Here is a 25,044-nt window from a genome sequence, read left to right as displayed (position 1 = left end):
CCTCTGGCTCCATACATTGATTCCCATCTCTGTCCTTGAGTGGGCCAACCCTTTCCCTAGTTACCCTCTTGCTAATAATCAGCTGATTAGAATCCAGGACCAGCATGTTCCTGTGAGGAAGACAGACAAGTTTGGCAAGTTTCGGGAAGCTTGGATAACGCCTAGTCAAAAAGAAAAAGGAAGCATTTGTAAGGACTGGAAGGCTAGGAACAGACGAAGCACTTGAGGAATATAAAGACAGTAGGAAGGAACTTAAGCAAGGAGTCAGGAGGGCTAAAAGGGGTCATGAAAAGTCATTGGCAAACAGGATTAAGGAAAATCCCAAGGCTTTTTATACATATATAAAGAGCAACAGGGTAACCAGGGAAAGGGTTGGCCCACTCAAGGACAGAGATGGGAATGTGTGTGTGGAGCCAGAGGAAATGGGCGAGGTGCTAAATGAGTACTTTGCATCAGTATTCACCAAAGAGAAGGACTTGGTGGATGAGCCGCCGAGGGAGGGGAGTGCAGATAGTCTCAGTCATCTCATCATCAAAAAGGAGGTGGTGTTGGGTGTCTTGCAAAGCATTAAGGTAGATAAGTCCCCAGGGCCTGATGGGACCTACCCCAGAATACTGAGGGAGGCAAGGGAGGAAATTGCTGGGGCCTTGACAGAAATCTTTGCATCCTCATTGGCTACAGGTGAGGTCCCAGAGGACTGGAGAATAGCCAATGTTGTTCCTTTGTTTAAGAAGGGTGGCAAGGATAATCCAGGAAATTATAGGCTGGTGAGCCTTACGTCAATGGTAGGGAAACTATTAGAGAGGATTATTCGGGACAGGATTTACTCCCATTTGGAAACAAACGAACTTATTAGCGAGAGACAGCATGGTTTTGTGAAGGGGAGGTCGTGTCTTACTAATTTGAGGAAGTGACGAAGATGATTGATGAAGGAAGGGCAGTGGATGTTATCTATATGGACTTCAGTAAAGCCTTTGACAAGGTCCCGCATGGCAGACTGGTACAAAAGGTGAAGTCACACGGGATCAGAGGTGAGCTGGCAAGATGGATACAGAACTGGCTCGGTCATAGAAGATAGAGGGCATCAGTGGATGGGTGTTTTTCTGAATGGAGGGATGTGACTAGTGGTGTTCCGCTGGGATCAGTGCTGGGACCTTTGCTGTTTGTAGTATATATCAATGATTTGGAGGAAAATGTAGCTGGTCTGATTAGTAAGTTTGCGGACGACACAAAGGTTGGTGGAGTTGCGGATAGTGATGAGGATTGTCAGAGGATACAGCAGGATATAGATCGTTGGAGACTGGGCGGAGAAATGGCAGATGGAGTTTAATCTGGACAAATGTGAGGTAATGCATTTTGGAAGGTCTAATGCAGGTGGGAGGTATACAGTAAATGGCAGAACCCTTAGGAGTATCAACAGGCAGAGAGATCTGGGCGTACAGGTCCACAGGTCACTGAAAGTGGCAACACAGGTGGATAAGGTAGTCAAGAAGGCATACGGCATGCTGGTCTTCAGCGGTCGGGGCATAGAGTATGAAAATTGGCAAGTCATGTTGCAGCTGTACAGAACTTTAGTTAGGCCACACTTAAAATATTGCGGGCAATTCTGGTCGCCACACTACCAGAAGGACGTGGAGGCTTTGGAGAGGGTACAGAGGAGGTTTACCAGGATGTTGCCTGGTCTGGAGGGCATTAGCTATGAGGAGAGGTTGGAAAAACTCGGACTGTTTTCACTGGAACGACGGAGGTGGAGGGGCGACATGATAGAGGTTTACAAAGTTTGAGCGGCACGGACAGAGTGGATAGTCAGAAGCTTTTTCCCCAGGGTGGAAGAGTCAGTTACTAGGGGACATAGGTTTAAGGTGCAAGGGGCAAAGTTTAGAGGGGATGTGCGAGGCAAGTTTTTTTTTTTTTACACAGAGGGTGGTGAGTGCCTGGAACTTGCTGCCAGGGGAGGTGGTGGAAGCAGATACGATAGCGACATTTAAGAGACATCTTGACTAATACATGAATAGGATGGGAATAGAGGGATATGGGCCCCGGAGGTACAGAGGGTTTTAGTTTCGGCAGACATCAAGATCGGCGCAGGCTTGGAGGGCCAAATGGCCTGTTCCTGTGCTGTACTGTTCTTTGTTCTAGCACCAGTCACTTGGAATCGCAGATGATACCTTATTACCACTGAAGTCTGTCTATATGATTTAATGACTCAAGTAATCACACAAACTTAAAAGAATCCAGATATGTCTTCCTGGGACTCGGACTTAAAATTCGAAAAGCGTTTTTTGATGCGTGAACTGTGTCGTATATGGTCAAAGAATTAAACTCTGGCCAGGATTCTTTATTTATACTTGGTGTGAAGAGGACATAGCTTCACCTAAGCAGTGGAATAATATATTGTGCATTAAGTGGTGCAAGATCTGTTCTTTCACAGATCATTTTCATTATTGCTAGCAATAATGAAAGAGTGAGAACAATTCATTCACCTACTAAACTTCAGGCATCACACTGTCACACACAAACTTCTAGGTCACACAAAGCATCATTAAAACAACATTTCCTGCTGGCATCTGACTGAGGAATTGCCAACACCTGCTATCCTACAGAAAACCAATTAATTTAAAATGGAACAGATGATGTGAACAGGAATTGACCTCAGGATGTGCCAATTTGTCAACATATTTTCTTCAATAGAAACAGTGGCTACTGTGATGAAGTGTTTTTAAGTGGTTAGACTAAATGACAAAAAAAAATTCAAAACGGTGACTGCCTGGGTACAAGTCAATTCTGTTAGAAACAGAACCATTGGACTTTTAGCTCAAAAGCCATCAAAACCCCAGGGAATGTTGACATTTATCACCCATCCTTCAAATATCCACTACAATTTTTTTAAAAGCCAAGATTTTAAACATACTGCTCCTGGACCTAAAGAACAATTCTGTACATTTTTTATGGTCCTGAGCCAGTTGCTTAGGACTTACACAAGAACATAATACAAAGAGATCCTCGCCACAGACATTACAACTGAAGTCAGAGACCTCTGTGCACACTAACTCGAGAACAGCGAATACAGACTGGGCTTGCTGCCCACTCTCATATCAGTGTTAGCAGCTGGAAATTACCCAAAGGAACAGAACCACTCTCAAAAATCCAGTTCCGTTTTTCCCACCTAAAGTAGCTGTTATCTGGGTAACTGCCTCAGTCCACTGAACCACCAACAATGAACTATGGATCTTCAAAGTCATTTGGTTATTGCTGTCTTCTGATCACACACACTAAACTTTTTTGTGAGCAAAGACTACATAGGAAGAGAGGACTTTGCATAGGTTTTCTATAAAGATGAAGCCAAGTCAATCTTAACTAGGAAAGCAGAGCCAAATATTGGCTGAAGTAAAATACCTAAAATTTAAAGCACTGGGTGCCGAGATGTCAATATTGTATCACAATACTGACATTCTGACTAGCTAAAATCATTGCCCCTCAGAAGGATTTAGTTCTGCTATATTCAGCTATTTCACCCTATTACTGCCTGAATGAAGATGGTCATGAAACAGTATTGTTTTGCTAAAGTGGCAGAATGCAAAATATTGTACCAGCAGAATATTCATACTAGCTACATAATTCACTTGTGAAAGCAGTACTTTGCATCAAGTCACACTTTTAATATGACAAAGCACATAATGTGTACAGTTATGACAAGAGTGGTGCATTAAACAATCTCAGCTCACTGCATCAATATGATTCAAAGGCTGGTACAGATGACTCCAGTTCACACTAAACACCCACATAGCAAGCCAATGTGGAGGGAGGAAACTGCAGCAACCGCTCCATTAGAATACCAATCACAAGAAATGAAATGGACATCAAGGAATGGTACAATGGAGATTATTAAAGACATATTCAAAAAAATAGTGCTGGAAAAATTCTATGTAGCTCATAAAAAGACAGGAAGGGGTGAGAACTGATCAGTGCTGATTGTAAAGACTTGAGAAAAATCATAATGGTAGCCAAAGACTGGATTTAAGACCCAGCTGCAACTGAAATATTAACATAAAAAAATGAAATAACATTCTTCTCGCATGTACTGAGCAGAGTTGGCTGTGCATCATTCTGCAAACTTCTGCTTGTTCACAAGTGGATGGTGGTGTAGTGGTAATATTACTGGACTAGTAATCCAGAAACTCTGACTAATGTTCTGGGGACAGAAGTTCAAATCCCCTACAGCAATCTGAGATTAAAAGCTCGTCTCAGTAATGGTGACCATGAACCTACCAGATTGTCTTAAAAACCCATCTGCTTCATTAATGTCCTTTAGGGAAGGAAATCTGCTGTCCTTAACCAGTTTGGCCTACATGTGACTCCAGACCCAGAGCAATGTGGCTGATTCTTAACTGCCCTCTGAAATGGCCGAGCAAGCCACTCAGTTGTACCAAATTGCAACTGATAAGTCAAAAAATAAAACCAGATGGACCACTGGGCATCAACCGAGGCATCGGAAATGATGGCACATCCTGCCCTGTCGATTCTGCAAAGTACTCCTCACTAACGTCTGGACATTTGTGCCAAAATTGGAAGAGCTGACCCACAGACAAGTCAAGCAACAGCCTGACATAGTCATACTCACAGAATCATACCTTACAGCTAATGTTCTAGACTCCTCCATCACCATCCCTGGGTATGTCCTGTTCCATAGGCACAGTGGTATACACAGTCAGGAGGGAGTTGTCCTGGGAGTCCCCAACATTGACTCTATACCCCATGAAGTCTCATGGCATCAGGTCAAACAGAGGAAGGAAACCTCCTGCTGATTATCACCTACTGCCCTCCATCAGCTGACTCCTCCATGTTGAACACTACTTGTAAGAAGTACCGAGGTAGCAAAGGCACAGGATGTACGGTGGGTGGGAGACTTCATTGTCCATCACCAAAAGTGTCTTGGTAAAACCACTACTGACCAAGCTGATGGAGTCCTGGAGGACATAGCTGCCTGACTGGGCCTGCGGCAGGTGGCAAGGGAACCAGCAAGAATGAAAAACCTGCTTGACTGCGCCCTCACCAAGCTACCTGTCACAGATGCATCTGTCCATGGCAGTATTGGTAGGAATGACCACGGCACAGTCCTCATGAAAATAAAGTCCCAACTTCACACTGAGGAAACTGTCCACCATGTTTTGTGGGACTACCATCTAGCTAAGCGGGATAGCCAGAGGCTCAGCCCTGGTTCAATGAGGAGTTCTGGAGAGCGTGGTAGGTGCAGCACCAGGCATACCCAAGAACGAGCTGCCAACCTGGTGAAGCTACAACACAGGTCTACATGCATGTTGAACAGAAGCAGTATACGATAGAGCTAAGCAATTCCATAACCAATGGATCAGATCAAAGTTCTGCAATCCTGCCACATTCACTTGTGACTGATCGTGGAGAATTAAACAACCTCACAGGAGAAGGCAGAAGCTCCACAAACATACCCATCCTCAATGATGGGGAAGCCCAGCACGCCAACGCAAAAGACAAGGCTGAAGCATCTGCAACCATCTTCAGCCAGAAGTGCCGAGTAGATGAATCCTCTCGGCCCCACAGATGTCAGTCTTTAGCCAATTCGATTCAATCCACATATCAAGAAAGGGCTGATAGCGCTAGATGCACCAAAGGCTAATGGGCCCTGAAAGCATCCCGGCAGTAGCACTGAAGACCTGTGCTACAGAACTAGTAGCACCTGTAGTCGTGCTGTTCCATTACAGCTACAACACTGGCATCTACCTGACAAGGTGGAAAATTGTCCAGATGTGTTTTGTCCATAAAAAGCACGACAAATCCAATCCTGCCAATTACCGCCCCAACACACATCATCAGCAGGGTGATGAAAGGTGTCCTGGACAGTGTTATCAAGCGGCTCTTACTCAGCAATAACCTTCGCACAGATGCTCAGTTTGGGTTCCACCAGGGCCACTCGACTCCAGATCACATTACAGCCTTGGTCCAAATATACACAAGAGGTGAGGTGAGAGTGACTGCCCTCGACATCAAGGCAGCATTTGACAGAGTGTGGCATCAAGGAGCTCTAGCAAAATTGAAGTCAATGGGAATCAGGAGGAATACTCTCGGCTAGTTGGAGTCATACGTAGCACAAAGGAAGGTGGCTGTGGTTATTGGAGGCCCATCATCTCACTCCCAAGACATCACTGCAGGTGTTCCTCAGGGTAGTGCCCTAGGCCCAACTATCTTTAGCCGCTTCATCAACGACCTTCCCTCCATCAGGTGGTCAGAGGTGGGGATGCTCGCTGATGGTTGCACAATGTTCAGTACCATTCATGACTCCTCAGATACTGCAACAGTCTGTGTCCACACGTAGCAAGACCTGGACAACATTCAGGCTTAGGCTGATAAGTGGCAAGTGGCCTTTGTGCCACAAAAATGCCAGGCATTGACCATCTCCAACAAGACAGAATCTAACCAACCCAACTCCCCTTGACAATCAATAGCATTACCATCATTAAATCCAACATCAAAATCCCAGGGGTTACCAATGACCAGAAACTGAACTGGACAAGCCACATAAATACTGTGGCTACAAGAGTAGGCGGCACAGTGGTTAGCACCGCAGCCTCACAGCTCCAGGGTTCGATTCTGGGTACTGCCTGTGTGAAGTTTGCAAGTTCTCCGTGACCGCGTGGGTTTTCGCCGGGTGCTCAGGTTTCCTCCCACCGCCAAAGACTTGCAGGTGATAGGTAAATTGGCTGTTGTAAATTGCCCCTAGTGTAGGTAGGTGGTAGGGAATATGGGATTACTGTAGGGTTAGTATAAATGGGTGGTTGCTGGTCGGCACAGACTCGGTGGGCCGAAGGGCCTGTTTCAGTGCTGTATCTCTAAATAAATAAGAGCAGGTCAGAGGCTGGGAGTTCTATGGCGAGTAACTCAACGCCTGACTCCACAAAGCGTGTCCACCACCTACAAGGCACAAGTCAGGATTGTGATGGAATACTCTCCACTTGCCTGTGTAACAGCCAGGTGGTAAGGGGTGCGGGTGGTTCCCACTGTTCACCTCCCAATTTACTGCAATCATGTTTTGTTTAAAGTGATGAGCTAGCCCAAGTGTTTTACTTGCCAAATAAATAGACAGTGACAGGTTTTCTTGTAGGTTTAAAACTGAAGCTTAATTATTTATTGAACAATATTCATTCCCCGAAATGTTCACAACACCATTCACTCTCAAGAGAGGGTAAAGGGCAAGAATTCAAGGTGATAAGCCAAGGTGCTGAACTCTATTTTGAGGGAATGTATCCTAAACCTATTACAAAGAGTGCTTATTTTCCTGAAATACCTCTAAGGCAACAAGAACACACCCCCATTGGTTTGTCCAACAAGTTCATTTATTGCTTTTCTAATGAAATCTGAATATAAAAATGCAACTGTATATAACATTGAACAGTTCTCAGAATGGGCAATTTTGTCAGATTAACAAAAACAGATGTTCTGGAGATATGGCATGGAACAGGCAGGCCCCACCAAGCTGGCTGTGAGGAATTATCTAAGAGAAACAGGCAGGAAAAAAAAAAAGTATGACCAAGCATTTACTAGCTAAAAATTGCATGCACCTCCCCTAAATCTGCTACCAATAGCAGGATATGGATCACCGTCAAATAAAAGCAATGCTGGAAGTTTAGAGGGACGAAATACAGAACATGCAGGAGGTGTCACCCGTTCTCCCTTCTAAACACAGGTCACAAGTAAGTGAGGTGAATGATATTGATCAAAAAGCTCAGAGCACAGGAGCCTCAAGGTGTCAAGTTGAATTGGCTATATAAACTTACACACGAGAGTGCTCTCTTCAATTGGGCACACTTAAGTGGCCATCACACTATTTTTAACTTTTCTAAGGGAACACAAAACATCCAGTGTAGGCTCAGAATATTTCTCCTACAAATAAAAGCCATTAGATGATGGTACAAGGAGTAGGGGACACAGATTTAAGGTTTTGGGCAAGGTATGCAGGAGGGTTGTGAGGAAACGCAGCGAGTGGTACTGACCTGGAACTCGCTCCCTACAAAGGTGGTAAAAACAGAGATCAATGATTTCAAAAGGAAATTGCGTGGCACTTGAGGGAAATAAACGTACAGGACTACAGGGATAGAGTGAGGAATGAAGCTGACTGGATTGCTCTACAGAGAGCCAGCATGGACTTGATAGGCAAAATGGTCTGCCTTCTGTGCCATAATGATTACGGCTCTAAAGTGGTTAGTAACTTCTAAAATCAAATTGCAAATAACTGGCTATTGTAACAGATGCAAATATTTGTTTGATGAAGTCAGAGAAAGAATTGGGGAAGGTTACAGAGAAATTATTCTGTCTAATGTTTTAGTTATATTTTCTGTTCACGATGACATACATATTTTGGCTCAAGTGAAATTACTTTGGCTGCTTCACATGGTTATTACTCAAATATACATCTGGAAAATGAGAAATGGATTAGGCATGAGATGAGCTTGCTTGACTAGGCAAGTGAGTGGGTAAATGCAGAGAGGTGTGGAGGCAGAGTCATTGAATATATTCGAGGCTGAGATAGACAGATTTTTGAACTACAGGGGTGTCAAGGGTTATGGGGGAAAAGGCAGAAAAATGGAGTTGAGGCCAAGATCAGATCAGCCATGATCTTATTGAATTGCAGAGCAGGCTCAAGCGGGCAAATGGCCTACTCCTGCTTCTTATGATCTTATAATGCATTGTATGGTGTGGTACTAAGCTATCCTACCAGTTCAATCCCGTTGTCCGCTTGCATGGTGATGCAAAAGTCATGACTAAGCAAGCTGACATGCAAGACCAGCTCAATGTCAAAGTCAGCAACTGGTACTTTAGAATGTTAGCTGAATAAAAATGTGTCAATATTATGGAAAATATTATTATTTCAGGGTTCATATGCAAACAGGACATGAGTGAATAACCAGTCTGTGCACCCAAATGGCCTCAAGTGGACTAAATAGGCTCCAGTGACAAGGATTCAAAAGTAAAGATGCAAGTGTTCCATGGAGACCTTTTCAATATTGTACCCCAATCACCATAACCCATAATGAACGGAGTCACAGGTACATTCCTTAGCTGTGCCAAGTGACTGGACTTCAGCTCAGATAGCCATAGGGCAATATAACTCGCCTTACTGTCGTCAGTCTTATTCTGATGAGGAGCAGGAAGAGAGAACAAAAAGAACAGAATTTAAAAAAAAAAACTGTTCCTGCTACTGATGGCTAGCCTCAAAAGGTGTGGTGAAAAGTGCATATACGGAACATGAATTACATACAAGATTGTCAGGTAGTAGAAACAGGCATTCAGCCCAGCTGGTCTCTGCTGCGCTTTATGATCCACATGAGCCTCTTTCCACCCATCTTCCTTCAATCCTGTGCACAGTTACTGGCTAGAATGGACATCTTCTGTAATAAATATTCCTCTTAACCCCTAGTGTTAAATTCTCAATATTCTACCGCCTGATATGAGTCACTGTTTCCTGGATTTTAGGGCATTCTAAAGGCACTTTGCAGCCATTAAAGGTCTTCCGAAGTGTGGTCATAGTTGGAAGGCTGAATTTTGAAGCACTGGCAAGGCTCCTGGTGCTGGGCTGAAAGGGCAGCCAATTGGAGCCCCCCCACTCCATTCTACAGTGCCCGGGCAATTAACAACCTAGCATCAGGATTCCCGTCCCTTTAAAGACAAAGATCCTGCCTCCAAGAACTTGCCAGCCAATCAGAGAGCCGGCAGCACAACTGGAAGCAGCAGCCACTGCCGGTAATGCAGAAGCTTTGGACCCAGACCCAGCGCTGGAGCCCTGGTGTTCAAATAAGTGAAGTAGTGTCACCGGGGCCACTCTGACAGGCCCTGGTGATGGGGCGGGGTGGGTGTTGAATACAGGGGGAGAGGTGTCCGAGGTGTGTTGCTTGCTGGCAGCGTGAGCTTTCCGTGGGCCACAGATTTCCCATGGAGGAGGGTGCACCAGGGTGGGGGAGGTTGCCTTGTTTTACTGGGCGACTTTCCCATGGACCCCAACCCTCCATACACCACCAGCTTAATGCCAGCAAGGGGTTGGTGGGGGGGGGGGGGGGAGGGAAGAAGAGAAAAGAGGCCCTTAAGTGGCTGTTAGCTGGCCTCTTAAGGGCCTCAATTGACCTGAGTGGGAAGGCCGTCTTTGGCCTACCCTGCACCCTACTGAATTGCGGTGCAATGGGTCCTCCGCACCCCCCAGCCAATCTCTGGGGGCCCATAAAATTCAAATTGTCATGTGGGGAAAGTTAACTTTAGAGAGTTAGTAACAATATTCCCTCTAAGCTGTGTGGCCGTACAGCAACACTGAAGTTCCCATGCAGGCTGAGCACAAATTGGCCCCTTTATAAGTTAATGCGCATGTGCAATCCGCAAAAACATTTAAAGTGCCTAGGCCCTTAAATGAATAGGGTGCGCACAAGAAAAAAAAAAGAGGGAACATGCGTAACAATAGTGATTACACTTCCAAAGTAACTCTGGATGCATTGCTAAACTAAAATGGAATGAATGAATGGCTTGCTAGCACTTGCAGTCAATACTCACTTGAGAAAAAGCTGCAAAGGTCTGTCCTGGGATGTCCGAGCGATGGGATAATAATTTACTGTACATACAAATACAAATTTCCCAAGATCTTCAGCAAAAACATATAGCTTAGATAGCAAGCATATAGGAACAGTATGCTGATGAATCTGCCTCAAATTCAGTGAATTTATTGCTTCAAAAGTAGAACAGTGCCAGAATAACAGAATAGAGTAGACAAAGGCAGCTTCCACTGTATTTGTGTGTTACATAGAGAAATGCCAATGCCTTCATTGATGATATCTGCAGGAACCCATAGCTGCAAATTGGGACATTTCATCTCAGGCATCATCACTTTTAGCAAGCTACGAAATAACATGATACAGCACATATTACAGGGAACACCAGTATAGTACCACAGAATGGTGGGATGCACGTTAATACCCATATCCCTCCATGCCATAACCTCAGGTGTGACACCAAACTCTAGCATGGACCAGATTCCACACACTTCAACCTGGAGTAGGAAGAGAAGATCACACCACCAGCACCAATACATTTCTAGTAGAAATTTATTTGATTGAATTATGGCATGTGTGAAATTAATCAACTAGTCACAATTCTGTATGAAAAAAATCAAATGAAATATAGAACCATAGAATAGTACAGCACAGAAGGAGGCCATTCAGTCCACTGAGTCCATGCCAGCTCTTTTGAAGAGCAATTTTTTAAAATTCTTTCATGGAATATGAGCAGCAGTTAGTGAGGAGAGGGGTAGAGAGAGGGTGCTTATTCAAGAGGGTGCAATGACTGTGGGTTTGAAAGGAATGGGGATAGTGATGGAGGAGAGGGAACAATACCAGCTACCAAAGGGATCAGGAAGGGAAGTTGAGTGGCCAGGAGTAGAGGGAATCAAGTGGAATGAACAGCAGATGGGTCCAGTCAATAAAAGGAGAGTGAAAAAGAGAGCTGAATGTTAATGGCTAGAGCAGGAGAGGCATGTCAGAACATTCTCAATAGGTCCTGAAAGCATATTGAAGAGCAAAATGCATGATTATCAATTTTTCTTTAAAAGTTACAGTATTACTCAAGTTCACTGGAACGTTACTAGATTTTTAGATCAAAAGGTAAAAGGATTTTCAATCATATTTAGAAATCTAAAACTGAGGTATCTGACATGATATGCAACATCACTAATGTTCTCAACCTCCTCCTCCCCACCCCCACATTTTACAGCAGCAAAAATATTTATAAACTGAATCTAGATTTCATTACAAAAAAACTCACTACATTTAGGTTTACCATCCTTCTCTCTGTTTACTCTCCATTTTACAAGCTTATGGCTTGAACTACATCCAGATCTAAATGATGTGCAATCCTGACACTGCAAAAGGCATTTTGAACAATTTAAAATTCCACTTAAACCAGTCTAGAACAGGCATCATGCAGCTGACATTAGGTGGCCCAACACAACTTCAAACACTCTAATTCACTGTTGGAACTGATGAGAGACACTTAAAGGCTTCACATCAATATCTGCTGTGATTCTATAAACAGGCTTCCCTGACTTATTAGCAGCTTCTGATAAGTTTCTCATGCCAATCTGCAACGCTAGTTTCTGATTTAGCTAAAAGTAATCTGTATACTTACATTTAAAACTTATCTCTTTGAAATTCCTCTTAAGTGCTTTAAGACAATGGAGTTTGGAAGCATACCAATTTAGACAAGCTCATGGCTTTCAAATTTTCCGACAAGGATTCCTGCCAATATGGACTCTTCAGGATACCCCCATCCTAATTTCCAAAGACAATGTCAGCTAATCAAAAGGAAAAAAGTGCTATCATTCCAGAAAACATCAGCAGCCTAACAGAAACATGTTAATGGATATACAAAAACCACAGAAATTAGATAACTTCAGATCCCTGGGATCCCTTTGTAAAATGCCTAGTGCCCACGAACCATAGTTTGCAAAGGCTATGTAGATAAAACAGCAATTGAGAATACAAAGGCAGGGGTAGTTAATTGTTTTAAACCAAAATCAGTAGGGGTACAGGTGCTGAAAAATATTAAAATTAAATAAATAAAAAAAGAACAGCAACTGAGCAACCAGAGATAATACACCTCAATTTATTTGTGGCTTTCTTACTGCTTTAGTAGTTTAGAATTATTACATTAACAAAAGCTAAATTAATAATTTAGCATTTTAGGGTTATTACAGTAATCATCATCTCAGGACAAGAATTTCCTAGAATAATTTTCCTACAATCAAATGACACAGAGGATAAGATTCTGTATGACACATCCTTCCCACAACTCTACATTTGAACCCATTCAAGCAAATTTCCACTTCTGCCCCAGCATTGACACAAACCTCATCGAAGTCACAAATTACACTGCATGTTACTGACTGTGGTAAATTACCCCTCCTCATCCTTCTCTACCTGCCTGAAGCCTTCTTCAACCTCCTTCAACTGCTCTCGTCCACTGTGAAACTGGGGGGACTGCTCTTGCCTAGTTCCATTCCTATCAGCGAATCTCCTGCAATGGCTTCTCTTCTCACTCCATGACTTGAGAGTACTTGGCCTGAAACATTGAGGCCTGCTAGTTCTTCTAAGAACACCTTTTTTCAAGGAAACAACTGCTCTTTTCAGAGCAAATTCACATGGTGTAAAACCATAAAATAATCTTACTCAACATGACCTGGAACTTGTGCCTATGAGGGTGGTGGAAGTGTGACAATCAATGATTTAAAAAGGAAATTTGATAGGCACTTACAAGGCTACAGGGCTAGAGTGGGGTGAATGGGACTGACTGAATTGCTCTACAGAGAGCCTGCATGGACTCAATGAGCTGAATGGCCTCCCTCTGTGCTGTGATGACTCTGACTGCCCACAAATACAAATGCCAATGGTCGCAGGTAGGGTAAATTTGAAGGTAATATACGAGCGTATGTGAACTGAAGAGTAGCAGTGGTGGAGTGGGGGAAGGAGAGGAGAGTGAATAAAAACTTAATTTCACTTAATAACACTGGTGCAACCAGCACCTTAGAATGGTTAACACAACTCAATGCTGGAAGAACTCAACGCATAAAAATAAAGCTATTTGGTTATTTCTTTATAGTACTACTTAAGCAAAAAGTAATCCACCTGGATGACTAAGGGTAAAAGTGATTTTTCCTAGTATTTTCAACAAAAGACTTCCTCCATAATTTGGATGCTCAAATTATTAAGAATGGAAATGTGAAATTGTATTGCTCATTTTTACAGTGACTCAATCTCACACAAGGATTCGAGATGCAAAGTGAATTAGGTAGAATTGTAAGTTAGATTTGGAGTGCATGTATACAAATGCACAAAATGTAGTTAATAAGGTTGGTGAGATACATATGTGGGGATGTAGTGGTGATAACGGAGGACCTGGCTTAAAAAGGATTGGATCCTTAATATTCCTGGGTACAAGGTATTCAGGGAAAGACAGGGAAGGACAAAAAGGAGTGGGGGGGGGTTAATAGTTGACTAAGGAAAATATTACAGTGCTAGAAAGACAGAATGCTCTTGAAGGATCAGGGACAGAATCTATTTAATTGGAGTTGAGAAACAATAAAGGAGCTGTTATGGTACTTAGTTATAGGTGACCAAATAGTTGGAAAGAGATAGAGGAGCAGAATTTCAGGGTGAGAGGTGCATGAACTATAGTGTAATGGGAAACTTTAACTGTTGAATGTTGAATGGGGCTGACATTGTATTAAAGGGAGGAATTTCTAAAGTGTGTCAGCAGACTTTTCTTAACCAGTGTGTTTCCTGCCCAATGTGGAAGGAGGCAAGTAGAAAGTGTTACAGTTGGAGTGCATTTCAGGAATAGTGAGCACAGCATCCTAAGATTTTAGATTAGTGATGGAGTAGGACAAGGAACAATCTAAAATAGAAATACTAACTGGGGGAGGGTTAATTTCAGTGAAGTAAGGAGGGATCTGGTCCGGGTAAATTGGAGTCATAGACTGGCAGACAGAAACGTAATGAGCATGAGGAGATAGTTCAGATACAGTCTAGGTACATTTCTATATGGGGTGAAGGGCGGGGAGACAAAGCCAGAGCTCCCTGGATGATAGAGTTAGATAGCAGGATGAAGCAGAAAAAGAGGCTGTATGACAGATGAATATAAAAAGTACAAAGGTGAAATGAGAAAGGAAATAAGAGGGGGCAAAGAGACTGTACAAGAATAGATTGGCAGCTAACATAAAAGGGAAGCTAAAGGTTTTCTACAGTCACATTAACAGTAAACTGTTGTCAGAGGAGCGGTGAGGCCAATTAGGGACCAAAATTCAGATCTACAGGAGAAGGAGAAGGCACAGGCGAGATGCTAAATGAGTACTGTGCATCGGTGTTTACTAAGGAAGACGACTTCACCAAAGCTATGACAAATGAGGAGGTTGCTAGGATACTGGATGAGATAAAAATAGATACAAGCTACTTTAAATGAGGTAGACGAAGAAAAGATGTTCCCATTAGCTGATGGTACAAGGACAAGGGGACACAGATTTAAGGTTTTGGGCAACAGATACAAGGAGATGTGAGGAAGAACGTTTGAGTGGTACACAATGAGTGGCAATGACATGGAACTCGCTGCCTACAAGGATGGTGGAAGAGGAGACCATTAATGGAGACGATCAATTATTTCAAAAGGAAATTGGATAGACATTTGAGGGAAATAAACTTGCAGAGCTACAGGGATAGAGTGGAGGAATGGGTCTAATAATTGTGTGGGTCAGGTTGGAGGGACCAGAGGGACTTTTCCTGTCCGTCATGGTTCATACAATGAGGTCCATCACGTACTGAGGACTGGATGCATAGGAAAAATCCAGTAGTTTAAAACTTTTGTTATTCTGTGTGCATTAGCAAACATGTACCTGAACAGTAAACATAGAAACATAGAAAAATAGGAGCAGGAGTAGGCCATTTGGCCCTTCAAGCCTGCACCGCCATTCAATAGGATCATGGCTGATCATTCAAACTCAGTACCCTGTTCCTGCTTTCTCCCCGTATCCCTTGATCCCTTTAGCCCCAAGAACTACATCTAACTCTTTCTTGAATATATTTAATGATTTGGTCTCAAGAGCTTTCCATGGTAGATAATTCCACAGGTTCGCCATTCTCTGGGTGAAGAAATCTCTCCTCATCTCAGTCCTAAATGGCTTACCCCTTATCCTTAGACTGTGACTGCTGGTCCTGGAATCCCCGCCATCGGGAACATCCTTCCAGCATCGAGTCTGTCCAGTCCTGTTAGAATTTTGTAGGCTTCTAGGAAATCCCCTCTCATTCTTCTAAACTCTAGCGAATACAAGCCAAATCAACGCAAACTCTCTTCATATGTCAGTCCTGCCATCCCAGGAATCAGTCTGGTGAACCTTCGCTGCACTGCCTCCATAGCAAAAACATCCTTCCTCAGATAAGGAGACCAAAACTGCACACAATATTCCAGATGTGGTCTCACCAAGGCCTTGCATAATTGCAGCAAGACATCTTTGCTCCTGCACTCTACTCCCCTCATTATGAAAGCCAACATACCATTTGCCTTCTTAACTGCCTGCTGCACCTGCATGCTTACTGTGTGACTGGTGAACAAGGACACCCAGGTCTCGCTGCGCCTTCCCCTTTCCCAATCTACTGCCGTTCAGATAATCATCTGCCTTTCTGTTTTTGCCTCCAAAGTGGATAGCCTCACCTTTATCCACATTATACTGCATCGGCCGTGTATTTGCCCACTCACTCAAACTGTCCAAATCACACTGAAGCTTCTCTGCATCCTCCTCACAGCTCACAGTCCCACCCAGTTTTGTGTCATCTGCGAACTTGGATATATTACATTTAATTCCCTCATCTATATCATTTATATATATTGTGAATAGCTGGGGTCCTAGCACTGATCCCTGTGGTACCCCACTAGTCACTGCCTGCCACTTGGAAAAAGACCTGTTTATGCCTACTGTTTCCTGTCTGCCAACCAGTTCTCTATCCATGTCAGTACCTTATCCCGAATCCCACGTGCTTTAATTTTGCATGCTAATCTCTTAAGTGGGACCTTATCGAAAGCCTTCTGAAAGTCCAAATACACCACATCCACTGGTTCTCCCTTATCTATTCTACTAGTTACATCCTCAAAAATTCCAGTAGATTTGTCAAGTATGACTTCCCTTTCATAAATCCATGTTGACTTTGTCCAATCCCGTCACTGTTTTCCAAGTGCTCTGCTATTACACACAGTGGTGCAGTGGTTAGCACCACAGCCTCAAAGCTCCAGTGACCCTGGTTCGGTTCTGCGTACTGCCTGTGCGGAGTTTGCAAGTTCTCCCTGTGACCGCGTGGGTTTCCTCCGGGTGCTCTGGTTTCCTCCCACATGCCATGCCAAAGACTTGAGGGTTGATAGGTAAATTGGCCATTGTAAAAATTGCCCCTAGCGTAGGTAGGTGGTAGGAGAATTGAGGGAAGGTGGGGATGTGAGAGGGAAAAATGGGATTAATGTAGGATTAATAGAAATGGGTAGCTGCTGGTCGGCGCGGATTCGTTGGGCCGAAGGGCCTGTTTCGGTGCTGTATCTCTCTATGACTCCTTTTATAATGGACTCTAGCATTTTCCCTACTACTGATGACTGGCTAACCGGTCTATAATTTCCTGTTTTCTCTCTACCTCCTTTTTTAACAATTGGGTTGACATTAGTTGGATTCCAATCCATTGGAACTGTTCCAGAGTCTATAGAATTTTGAAAAATGACCAATGCATCTACTATTTCTAGGGCCACTTCCTTAAGTACTCTGGGATGTAGATTATCAAGCCCTGGGGATTTATCGGCCTTCAATCGTATCAATTTCCCGAACACCATTTCCCTACTAATACTGATTTTATACAGTTCTCCTTCTCATTAGACCCCATGTTCCCCAACATTTCTGGGAGGTAATTTGTGTCCTCCTTTGTGAAGACAGAACCAAAATATGTATTTAATTGGTCTGCCATTTCTTTGTTCCCAATTATAAATTCCCCTGTTTCTGACTGTAAGGGGCCCACATTTGTCTTCACTAATCTTTTTCTCTTCACATATCTATACAAGCTTTTACAGTCAGTTTGTATGTTCGCTGCAAGCTTCCTCTCACTGTATTTTCCCCTTCTTAATCAATCCCCTTGTCCTCTTCTGCTGAATTCTAAACTGCTCCCAATCCTCAGCTTTGCTGCTTGTTCTGGCCATTTCTCCTCCTTGGATCTAATACTATTCCTAATTTTGTTTATAAGCCACGGTTGAGCCACCCTCCCTGTTTTATTTTTGCGCCAGACAGGAATGAACAATTGTTGTAATTTATCCATGCGCTCTTTGAAGGCTAGTCATTGCCTATCCACTATCATCCCTTTAAGTAACGTTCCCCAATCCATCATAGCCAACTCGCGCCTTATATCTTCATAGTTTCCTCTATTTAGATTCAGGACCCCAATCTCGGAATCAACTCTCTCACTCTCCACCTTAATGGAGAATTCTATCAGGTTATGGTCGTTCTTCCCCAAAGGACCCCGCACAACAAGACTGTTAACTAATCCTTTCTCATTACACAATACCCAGTCTAGGACGGCCTGTTCTCTAGTTGGTTCCTCAACGTATTGGTCCAAAAAACCATCACGTACGCACTCCAGGAATTCCTCCTCTACAGTATTATTGCTAATTTGGTTTGCCCAATCTATATGTAGATTAAAATTACCCATAATTATAGTTGCACCCTTATTGCATGCGGCTCTAATTTCCTGTTCAATGCCATCCTCCACATCACCACTGCTGTTTGGGGGTCTATTGACAACCCCCACCAACGTTTTCTGCCCCTTGGTGTTTCTTACCTCCACCCATACAGATTCCACATCAGGATTCTTTGAGCTAATATCCTTCCTTACGATTGTATTGATTTCCTCTTTTACTAGCAACGCTACTCCACCTCCTTTCCCTTTTTGCCTGTCCTTCTTAAATATTGAATACCCCTGGATGTTCAGTTCCCATCTTTGGTCATCCTGCAGCCATGCCTCCGTAATCGCAACTATATCGTAACCATTTACATCTATTTGGGCGGTTAATTCACCCACCTTATTGCGAATACTCCACGCATTGAGACACAATGCCTTTAGGCTTGCCTTTTTAGCATTCTTAGTCATCTTAGCATTATTTTGCACTATGACCCTATTTGTTTCTTGCACTCAAGTTCTATGCCTTCCACTTTTGCCTTTTTGTTTCCTGTCTTTCGTTTCTATCCTGGTTTCCTCCTCCTCCTCAGTCTCCCCATTCAGGCTCCCATCCCCTGCCATTCTAGTTTAAAGCCTCCCCAATAGCACTAGCAAACGACCCTGCGAGGACATTGGTTCCAGTCCTGCCTGGGTGTAACCTGTCCCGCTTGTACAGGTCCCACACCTTCCCCAGAACCAGTCCCGATGTCCCAGGAATCTAAATCCCTCCCTCCCGCATCATTTCTCCAGCCACACATTCATCTGGTCTATTATCTTGTTCCTATACTCACTAAGACGTGGCACAGGAAGTAATCCTGATATCACTACCTTTGAGGTCCTGCTTTTTAATTTAGCTCCTAACTTAAAAATTCATCTTGCAGGATCTCCATCCCTTTCTCTACCTATGTTATTGGTACCGACATATACCACGACCACTGGCTGTTCACCCTTCCCCCTTCAGAACGTCCTGCAGCCACTCCGAGTCATCCTTGACCCTAGCACCAGGGAGGCAACATACCATCCTGGAATCTCGTTTGCGGCCACAGAAATGCCTGTCTGTTCCCCTTACAATTGAATCTCCTATCACTATGGCTCTCCCAGTCTTTCCCCCCCTGCTGTGCAGCAGAGCCATCCATGGTGCCATGAACTTGGCTGTTGCTGCTTTCCCCTGGGAGGCCATCCCCCCAACAGTATTCAAAGTGATACACTTGTTTGAGAGGGGAAAGGCTAATGAAAAAACGCTAGGAGACATAGGAAATTGAGACACTCCTAAGAGAATGATGCAAGATGTAAATGCCAAACAATATAGAGTAAAATAGAGTTGGGACGGCGCAGTGGTTAGCACCGCAGCCTCACAGCTCCAGCGACCCGGGTTCAATTCTGGGTACTGCCTGTGTGGAGTTTGCAAGTTCTCCCTGTGTCTGTGTGGGTTTTCGCCAGGTGTTTCGGTTTCCTCCCACTACCAAAAGACTTGCAGGTTGATAGGTAAATTGGCCATTATAAATTGCCCCAAGTATAGGTAGGTGGTAGGGGAATATAGGGATGTGGTAGGAATATGGGATTAGTGTATGATTAGAATAAATGGGTGGTTGATCGTCGGCACAGACTCGGTGGGCCTGTTTCAGTGCTGTATCTCTAAAATAAAAAGTACAAAAAAATCAACAATGTTGTCCTGAGGAGCAGTTGGAGGAAGTCTGAACCTGTATCTGACCAGAATATACATAAACTTAGAATATTTTGTGCTAAAAATGGATAAGTGTTCCATAACCTACAACACATTGGCACTCATGTTGATTTCTTTTATAATTACAAATTTAACTTTATGTAACTGACACTTCAATCTGCTATACATGAGTATCTACTTTGGCACTTGCTGAAGACCCACAGTAAGCTGGAGTTAGCTTCTAGGTTGTGAAATCCCCCACATCAGAAGAGGATAAAAATACTTTATCTTGACTAGCCGCCCCTTCCCCCCACCCCCCCGACAGATACAACAGTAATGAATGATTGAGTTACATGGATGATGTTGATGCAGGAATCTACCTCTTCTCTTTGCAGCCAGAAGATGTAGTGTAGGACAGAGTTGCCTTACGGAGTAAATAAAATTGAGCGAAAATTGCAAGGAGCAGGAAGCTAACTCAAAATAAATATTTTCTGCATTGCTCTTGTATTTAAACTGCCTCCCAATTTTCTACTATCTTACCTAGGTGGTACGTTATGCTAGCATATCACCCACAAGATACAGAATCAATTTTACAACAGAAAAGGAAGTCATTTAGCCAATCACATGTGCTGGCCCTCAGAGAGCTATCCATTTAGACCCTCTTCCCATACCCTTTCACATTTTTCTTTTTCAAATATTTAGCCAATTCCATTTCAAAAGCTCCATCATTCATATACCTGAATTGGAAAGCTCAGCAGGTCATTTGACCATGGAATGTATCACAGTCCCCGCTCTCAACCAAAGACTACACAGTAACTCTACAGTGGGGGCAGGAGAGGAAATAAACACAGCCATTTGAGAGTGATGAGGACCACAACTCTGACTGATTTTCCTCGTTTTACTCAAAGTGCACAGAGGCAAATTTCTGATCCAGCCAGGTTCAGCATGGACCAGGGAATAAACCTGGGATTTTCCAAATTTCAGTCGCTCCTGGGAGTGAACAAGTCAGTCCATAGCTGCTTGAGACTTTAATTTTACTTAATATTGTCTCAACTTGCCCGATATAAATTAAGTATGGTAAATGGTGAACATTATCAGGATATACATGCTCAGCAAGATCCTATATGAGGCTCTTCAGGGCTATTTTCTTGTGCAGCCATTTATTTCCAAACTAGAACAGTAAAGGGGAACATAATTAACCAAAATGTCACGTTTGCTGCTGAGCTGAAATGCATAAAAAATTTCTTAAACTAGAACTTTTGAATCAAATCTGCTACTGCACCATTATTTGACAATTAAATAGTCAGAAAATGCCACAGTAAAGGTCTGAGAAATAGCATGACCAGTACCTGACTGAGCAGCTGTCCATGGAAAACGGTGTTAATCACAGTCAGCACTCTCTTGATTAGCTTTCTCTGTGATATGGGAATAGGGGCTGTACACATTGTTCTTGTAGCTTCCAACTCCTGCTGTACTTTATCCAATAGCTCACAGAGGAATTCCTGAGCATCCTGTTGGGCATATCCATGGAATGTTGGGATCAGTCGCCATACACAATGCAGCATAGCAAAGGGAGACACCAATGCCCACTTGCCAGACCACATGACTAGAAAAAGGGTGTGGAGCTCGTGACACAGAGATATATGTTTTGAGCTTGGCTCCTTTAGTTGAATGAGCTCCCTATTTCTACTCCTAGATGCTCCCCCACTTAATCCTTCAGAAAGACTGGGCCGCCTTGACCGCTTTTCCTCATCTATCAAAGATGTACTTGAATTAATGTCACTAACCAAATATTGCTGGCTGGAGGACTGAGTTTTCCCATTCGTTGTACTGCTCAGCAATTCTTGTATTTGACTTAAATCAAAATGCAAGAAGCACTCACAAAATATTTGCAAATGACTTAGCACTTGTAGAATGGAGTTCATATAACAGGTATTACCCAAGTTTCTTAGTCCCGTCACACCAGGTGTTACGGTTGGTCTCCTTTTAATGGGAGAATCACCAATTTTTTTCAATCTAACTGTGCTTGAGGTAAGGCCAGTTGTTACTGCTGGAAGCTTTGCTGGTGTCCGTACAGCTGATGTGTCATCAATTTGCAAGGGTTCGTTTATACGGGAACTCTTTCGTGGTGGTCTGCTCAGCAACTCAGCATGCAGCCGTCGTTTTAGCTCTTGTCGTCTTTTTCTGGCTTCTTCTCTTTTCATTTCAGCCTCTTCCTTTAATCGTTCTTCTTCAAGTCTCAAATTGCCACTGCATGTCAGTGCGAACCAAGACTGGAACACTTTGGACATGAGCAACTTACGCCGGTGCCAAAGTGCTGTGAACATCCTGTCTTCATTTTGCAGCTGCGCTTGTGCACACCCCCGAGAAAGGTAAGAGTCATCACCTCCTGCCATCGACCGTAAAGTTCTTCCACTTCGAGTTGTACAGTCATAGTTCTGGCTCTTGATTGCACTTAACGTGCTCCGCAACAATTTTAAATCACCTGTCGCATTGTCATTCAGCACATAGTCATCACAAACATAACAAAATACATACAATTCATTTACTTCCAAGGCCACAGGGTGCTTACTTTCCTGAAAATGTTTTAGTGCATGTTCTTCATTGTATCGTCCACAAGCAACGTGTGAACAGCTGAGACATGCCCACATTGACTCTGTAGTATTGCAGTCCACACAATGCCATTTTTGGGGGTTTAAGATTGAATGATCCTGGGCAAGCCGAAGCCGCCCGACATGCTTGCATTTATCCATTGATTTCACGTGTTACCATTCTGGAAGATGCACAACAAACATCCAACATGTTAACCTGCAAGAAAGGTATACAAAAGAAACTGAGCATGGACAACAATCATAAAAGTTCTTAAAATCATACCTTAAACTTCCATCGGCAGGAAATGTGTGGCACAATATGTTCGTGCTTCAAATGCATGTCAAAGTGCTAAGGGGTTTTTAAATTTACAATTCCACCACATGGAAAATTGGCTGGTGTACAGGCAGAGAGAGAGACCAGATACTTTCCCTAGGTAAGGATGAAGATTTACCAAAGCCATAAGAGCTCATACATAGCCTTCAACTGAAAAATGTCCCTGCCTGAAGCCTGGACACAGATCTCCCTACTTACCCAACCATAGTTTGGAGCATGCAGGACTAAAGGGCAATTTTGAAAGGTATTCCATCAGTTGCCCGAATTAACATTGTGGGATTTTTCAGCTTTAAACCTATAATTGTTTTAACTTCCGCCACCTATTTCAATCCATGGGAACCTATTCTGTTAAATAATCTTCCAACACTGCCTAAATTCACAAAAGAATCTCACAAAAGTCCCAAGAGCCCTGTGGAATTGAACAAAAGTACAAGTTAGTCATATCCTCACCAAATATATGGGGTAGAACTACAGGCCACCAAATAAATGGCAGCATTCGAGTTATCACAGCACTCTTTGTCGAGGAGTTGATAAAGTAATTATGCTGGATTCACTAATGATTTGACAGTGGAAAAGATATAAATTATATGCACAACATACTGTAACGCCCATATCCCAAAGCTCTTTTCTACTATTACTTTCCGAAACTCACTTTGTGGCCATCAGATTGAGGGGGTAATACTTGGAACGAAAGGAAAGTTGGGGCCAGGGACAAACTATTTTCTTTCAAGTGACTAAATTCATTCTTAAGAATTTTATTTTTAAATTTTAAAGGTTACTTTCCTTACTAGCATCAAGAAGTGCTCCTTCCCTTCTACACTGCTCTCATGGGGAGAGAGAAGGACCATAAAAGAAAACGGGGGCCAGTGTGAAGCCTGCACTATAGGGTGGGAAATGTACAACCTCCCCCCACCCCCAGCAACATCATAGTTCTTCTCCCCGCTCACCATCCCCACTAAGGTACACTGATTTTCACATCAGTTTAATGTCGCAGCTCCCGTTATTTACCACAGAGCCTCTCCAGAACACACAGGCAAAATACTGCTGGAAATCTCAAATTTAAAAAAATGCTGGAAATACTTAGCATGCCAGGCAACACCTGTGAAGAGGGAAATAAAAGTTAATGTTTCAGGTCAACAACCTATCATCAGTGGAAAAAGCTAGAGATGTAAAGTAGAGGCAGAGAAATGAGTGAAGGGAGGAAAGAACAAATGGGAAAATCTGTGATTATGGTGGAAGGCAGGAGAGATTAAATGACAAAAGGGGATAATGGTGCAAGGCAAAAGGTGTTGGTAATAGGACAAGAAACAAAAGATGGGTCTAGAGGAAGTGTAAATGCCAACAGCAGAATCATTGCTAAGAGCTGCCATCTGGAAAAAAAATGGGACATTATGATACGAACATACGAATTAGGAGCAGGAGTAGGCCCCTCAAGCCTTCTCCGCCATTCAATAAGATCATGGCTGATCTGATTGTAACCTTAACTCCACATTCCCGCCTACCCTGAATAACCTTTCATCCCCTTGCTCATCAAGAATCTTTCTACCTCGGCCTTAAAAATATTCAAAGATTCTGCTTCCACTGCCATTTGAGGAAGAGAGTTCCAAAGACTCACGAGCGTCAGAGACACAATTTCACCTCATCTCTGTCTTAAATGGGCGACCCCTTATTTTTAAATAGTGACCCCTAGTTCGAGATTCTCCCACAGGGAAAACATCTTTTCCACATCTACCCTGTCAAGCCCCCTCAGGATCTTATATATATGTCAATCAAGTCACCTCTTACTCTTCTAAATTCCAGCCGATACAAGCCTAGCCTGTCCAACCTTTCCTCATAAGACAACCCGCCCATTCCAGGTATTAGTCTAGTAAACCTTCTCTGTACTGCCTCCAATGCATTTACATCCTTCCTTAAATAAGGAGAACAGTACTGTATACATTACAACAGATGTGGTCTCACCAATGTCCTGGATAGCTGAAGAATAACCTCCCTACTTTTGTATTCAATTCCCCTCGCAATAAACAACAACATTCTATTAGCTTTCCTAATTACTTGCTGTACCTGCATACTCATCTTTTGAGATTCATGCACTAGGACACCCAGTTCCTCTGCATCTCAGAGCTCTGCAATCTCTCACCATTTAGATAATATGCTTCTTTTTTATTC

At 43.2% G+C, this 25,044-nt stretch overlaps 1 protein-coding gene across 1 annotated transcript in view; it reads right to left on the bottom strand.

Moving 5' to 3' along the window:
- usp44 (ubiquitin specific peptidase 44) overlaps positions 1-25,044 on the bottom strand; it is a 73,354-nt gene that overhangs the window by 28,528 nt on the left and 19,782 nt on the right. Inside the window, exon 2 of the mRNA XM_068058778.1 lies at positions 21,303-22,761. Within this exon, the coding sequence (XP_067914879.1) occupies positions 21,303-22,706 (1,404 nt within the window). The 5' untranslated portion in view covers positions 22,707-22,761. The remainder of the gene's footprint in view (positions 1-21,302; positions 22,762-25,044) is intronic.

This window comes from Heterodontus francisci, chromosome 27, assembly GCF_036365525.1.
Source record: "Heterodontus francisci isolate sHetFra1 chromosome 27, sHetFra1.hap1, whole genome shotgun sequence".
Classification (NCBI taxonomy): Eukaryota; Metazoa; Chordata; class Chondrichthyes; order Heterodontiformes; family Heterodontidae; genus Heterodontus; species Heterodontus francisci.
This window is presented reverse-complemented; position numbering and strand designations above follow the sequence as displayed.